This window comes from Haliaeetus leucocephalus, unplaced genomic scaffold, assembly GCF_000737465.1.
Source record: "Haliaeetus leucocephalus isolate CR32 unplaced genomic scaffold, Haliaeetus_leucocephalus-4.0 Scaffold1, whole genome shotgun sequence".
Taxonomy (NCBI): Eukaryota; Metazoa; Chordata; class Aves; order Accipitriformes; family Accipitridae; genus Haliaeetus; species Haliaeetus leucocephalus.
The window spans coordinates 12,086,800-12,090,228 of NW_010972437.1; the positions used below are offsets into that span (position 1 = coordinate 12,086,800).

The window sequence follows — 3,429 nt, forward strand, 5'->3', positions numbered from 1 at the left end:
CGCCTCGCCTCCCGGTACGGGCACCGCCGGCCCGCCGCCGAGCGCGGAGCCTGGCCCGGGCCCGGCCGCCGGCCGCGCTAGGAGAGAGAGAGCACGCGTGTCTCTTTTTCCAAACCATAATTTTACTGTCTCAAAGAAACTTTATAACTTATGTACAAAGATTTGTGTGTTTTTTTGTTTTCTTTCCTTCCCCGGATACAAAGCAATAAGTTAACATTCTCAATATAAAACTAAACTTTGACATATAGAACACTAAACACAGCCGAGCTCAGTTTATCACATCTTCCGAGTTTCACAAGTAAAATGTCAAGATCTCAGTACACAAAGCATCATGTTTTACAGCCACACGAAACAGAACGGAAATAATAATAATTAAAAAAAAAGGCTAAATTTGTGCAACATGTTTACAGAACAATAATAATAATAATAATTAAGAATAAAATATGTACAGCGAGTAGCTCCTGCACGTCGGTTTGTGCATTTCGACTTCGGGCCGGCTTTCCGCGGGGAAGCCTCGCCGGGGCTGCGCGGAGCTGCGCGGGTGCGCCCGCCCGCCGCCCGCCCGGTGGGTCCCCCCCCCCGCCGCCGCCGCCCTCGGGGCTCTCGTTCCGTCCTCCGCGCCTTGCTTCACCTCAGCAAAAGCGCTCGGCAGCTGCTGCGATTCCACTTCAGAGTACCAAACAATGTGCATTTATTTCCTTTGTTAAATACGCGAGAAATGCAAATCATTCAGACCAAACCTCTCCACGCCAGCGAAGTATAAAAGTTATTGTAAAAGTTAAAAATCGCATCCTTCTCTTGTGGTGATTTATTGGGGCGGGGGGGGGGCGGGGGGTGGGGGAGCCGGGGGTGGTTTTGCTTAAAGTAAACTGTGCCGTGTCCGAGCAGTGCGCTCAGCAAGCCGGATTGTCCGTTTGTTTCTAGCACTCTCATAGTGGTAATTTAAATCAATAAATAAAACCCCTGTCTTCCCCTTTTAACAACAACCAAAAATACACAGATGGATAGTGAAAGGTACAGAAAATGTCGAGGGAAAGCAGCTCTGGAAATTGTACGGCTTCCTTCCCCCTTGCAATTGAAGAGACCGTCAGATCGGGGTAGTAAATAAATGACCTACATTTCAACAGACACAGACAGACAGACAGGACAGAGGAGAGGGCTTCCCCCCCCCCCAACATCTTTTTCTGATTGTCCCACAAAGCCGCGGCCGGCGCTCGCTCTGCTCCCAGGCTGTTGTGCGGTGCTCGGGGCCGCTCCGTCAGCTGTCAGCGGTGGGAACCGGCCCGCATCACATCTGTGCTCTCCTGCACCGAGCTACAGTGCAGCGTCCTAATGGCTGGATGGGCAAGAGACCTCCTGTTTGTTTGTTTGCTTGGGTTTCTTTTGTGTTTTTTTCCTCTCTCTCTCTTCCCCCCCTCTTTTTTTTCCTCTCTTTTTTTCCCCTTTCCTTTATTGTACTTAATTTCTTTTTTTTTTTCCGTAATAATTTTAATTATTTTCGGGACCGATAGTGCTTGCGGTAGGGGAAAACGGGTTTATAATCACATCAGCTGCGGCTGCTGCATAGCTTCTTGGTGGGCCGAAGGATACCACGACGTGTAGCTGGGGATGTAGGTGCCCGGGGTCCCCGACGAGGCCTTACCGGAGGCGGAGGTGGTATTCCACACCGGGGGCACCGGTGGCGAGCTGCCCGAGAGAGCCCTGCCGTTGGTCAAGGCGCTGCTCTCCAGGGCGGCCCCTCCTTGCTTCATCAGCTTCTTGAATTTGGAGCGCTTGTTCTGAAACCAAATCTTCACCTGCAAACGGGAACGGGGCAGGGCTCAGCATCCCTCGGTACGGTCCAGCATCCCCCCACCCCACCCCCACCGGCGTCCGACGGACCCCCAGCTTTTCCCCCTTGTCCCCCCCCGTGGCTGCTGTGCCCGTTGCCATTTTGCGATGCCAAACCACCCGGGAAGATTCCCCCCGCGTCCGCCCCGCCGCGGAGGCTCAGCCGGTGCCGCGGAGGCCCCCTCGGGCTCCGTTGGAGCCGGTCTCCGTTGCCCGCGGCTGTGACCCGTCTGCATCACGAGTGGGGTCTCCCACGCCGGCGGTGGGAACAGGGAGAGGACGCGGGAAAGGGGCCGGCTCAGTCGGAGCTGTACCTGGGTCTGGGTGAGTCCCAGAGATGCTGCGAGCTCGGCTCTTTCGGGGAGAGCCAGGTACTGGGTTTGCTGGAACCTCCTGTTCAAAGCCTGCAGCTGCAAACTGGAATAAATAGTCCTGGGTTTGCGGATTTTTTTCCCTTTCCCATTAAAGCGAACTTCCCCTCCTTCTACCACAGTGCTTTTCTCCGATTCGGCCCCTACAAACAACAAACGATGCAGAATAAATAATAATAATAATAATAGCAGCAATAGTAATAATAGCAGTAACAGCAATAGCAGCAGCAATAGTAACAATAACAGCAGCAACATCAACAATAACAATAATGAGAAGGAAGAAAAGTGAAGCTCGAGTAACGCTAACAAAGGCTCCGGGCGATTATGGCAGCCCAGGCTTCTTCCCAGAGAAAGTTTGCTATTTTTGCAGGCTGCAGTTTAGGTTTAATTACCCTTAATTGCATACATTGTTTATAGCGCTACGCAATAAATAATTACGAAGACTAATACGTGCACATCTGGGTTGATTTCTTTTCCAGCCAGGCATTGTGTGCTCTGTGTACTGCTCCCCTGTGATCCTCAGCCTCTCCTGACTAATATTTCGTAATTTAATTTAATTTTTCCCCCCCGATAGATTTTTTTTTTGATACAAGCACCCTCCCTCCCTCCTTGCCTTCCCTCCCCCCTCCTCTCCCCCCCCGCCTCCCCAAAGCCGAGTGCACCTACCTGTCTCCTCTAACCGGGTCTGAGTCAGGCTGGAGCTGTTGGGGTAGGACTGCACTGAACTGATGTAGGGGTTGGTCGAGTGGCTGCTGACCGAGTTCACATAGGGGTAGCCCAGCGGTCGGGAGAAGGACGAAGCTGTGCTGTACGAGCTGTCAGGCTGAGAGTGGCCCGCGGAGTGTAAACAGTGCATGGAATAGTGTCCGTGGGACATGGGAGAAGGAGACATTTGCTGGCTGGGCGGCCCAAACTCCATAAAGACAGCCTTCCCTGAGACGGGGCTATTTAGACTCTCTGGCATGGTAGTCATGGTCATTTCTTGTCGCTTGGTCTGTGTGTGTGTTCTCTCTTCAGCTTGCCTTTTTGGGGTCTGTTGTGTTTCTCAGGACAGGAAAGAACCCAATTTAAGCGGAACAGGGTTTTTCACTTTCCATTCATAAGAAAATGGAGTTTGTCTCTTTGAAAAGTCTAAGCATGATGCTGTAGATCTACACAAACTCGCCTAAAAGCTTTGACTCAGCCAAGCCTATGAATATTCATGAGCTGGCGGAGCTGATTGGTCCGC

At 52.0% G+C, this 3,429-nt stretch overlaps 1 protein-coding gene across 1 annotated transcript; it reads right to left on the reverse strand.

The window, feature by feature from the left end:
- Window positions 1–1,416: 1,416 nt before the first annotated feature.
- On the reverse strand, window positions 1,417–3,340 carry DLX1 (distal-less homeobox 1). The gene is made up of 3 exons (XM_010566816.1): window positions 2,868–3,340; window positions 2,145–2,344; window positions 1,417–1,796 (listed from the first exon to the last, which is right to left on the reverse strand). The coding sequence occupies exons 1-3, from the start codon at window positions 3,178–3,180 to the stop codon at window positions 1,542–1,544; spliced, it is 768 nt and encodes a 255-aa protein (XP_010565118.1). The 5' UTR covers window positions 3,181–3,340; the 3' UTR covers window positions 1,417–1,541.
- Window positions 3,341–3,429: the final 89 nt, after the last annotated feature.

Excerpts from the sequence above, each read along its gene's own strand:
- DLX1 (XM_010566816.1), bottom strand. The coding sequence starts at position 3,180 with ATGACCATGACTACCATGCCAGAGAGTCTAAATAGCCCCGTCTCAGGG. Across the intron at positions 2,345-2,867 it reads GACCCGGTTAGAGGAGACAG|GGGCCGAATCGGAGAAAAGC; the intron begins GTAGGTGCACTC and ends TGTTGTTTGTAG. Across the intron at positions 1,797-2,144 it reads TGGGACTCACCCAGACCCAG|GTGAAGATTTGGTTTCAGAA; the intron begins GTACAGCTCCGA and ends TCCCGTTTGCAG.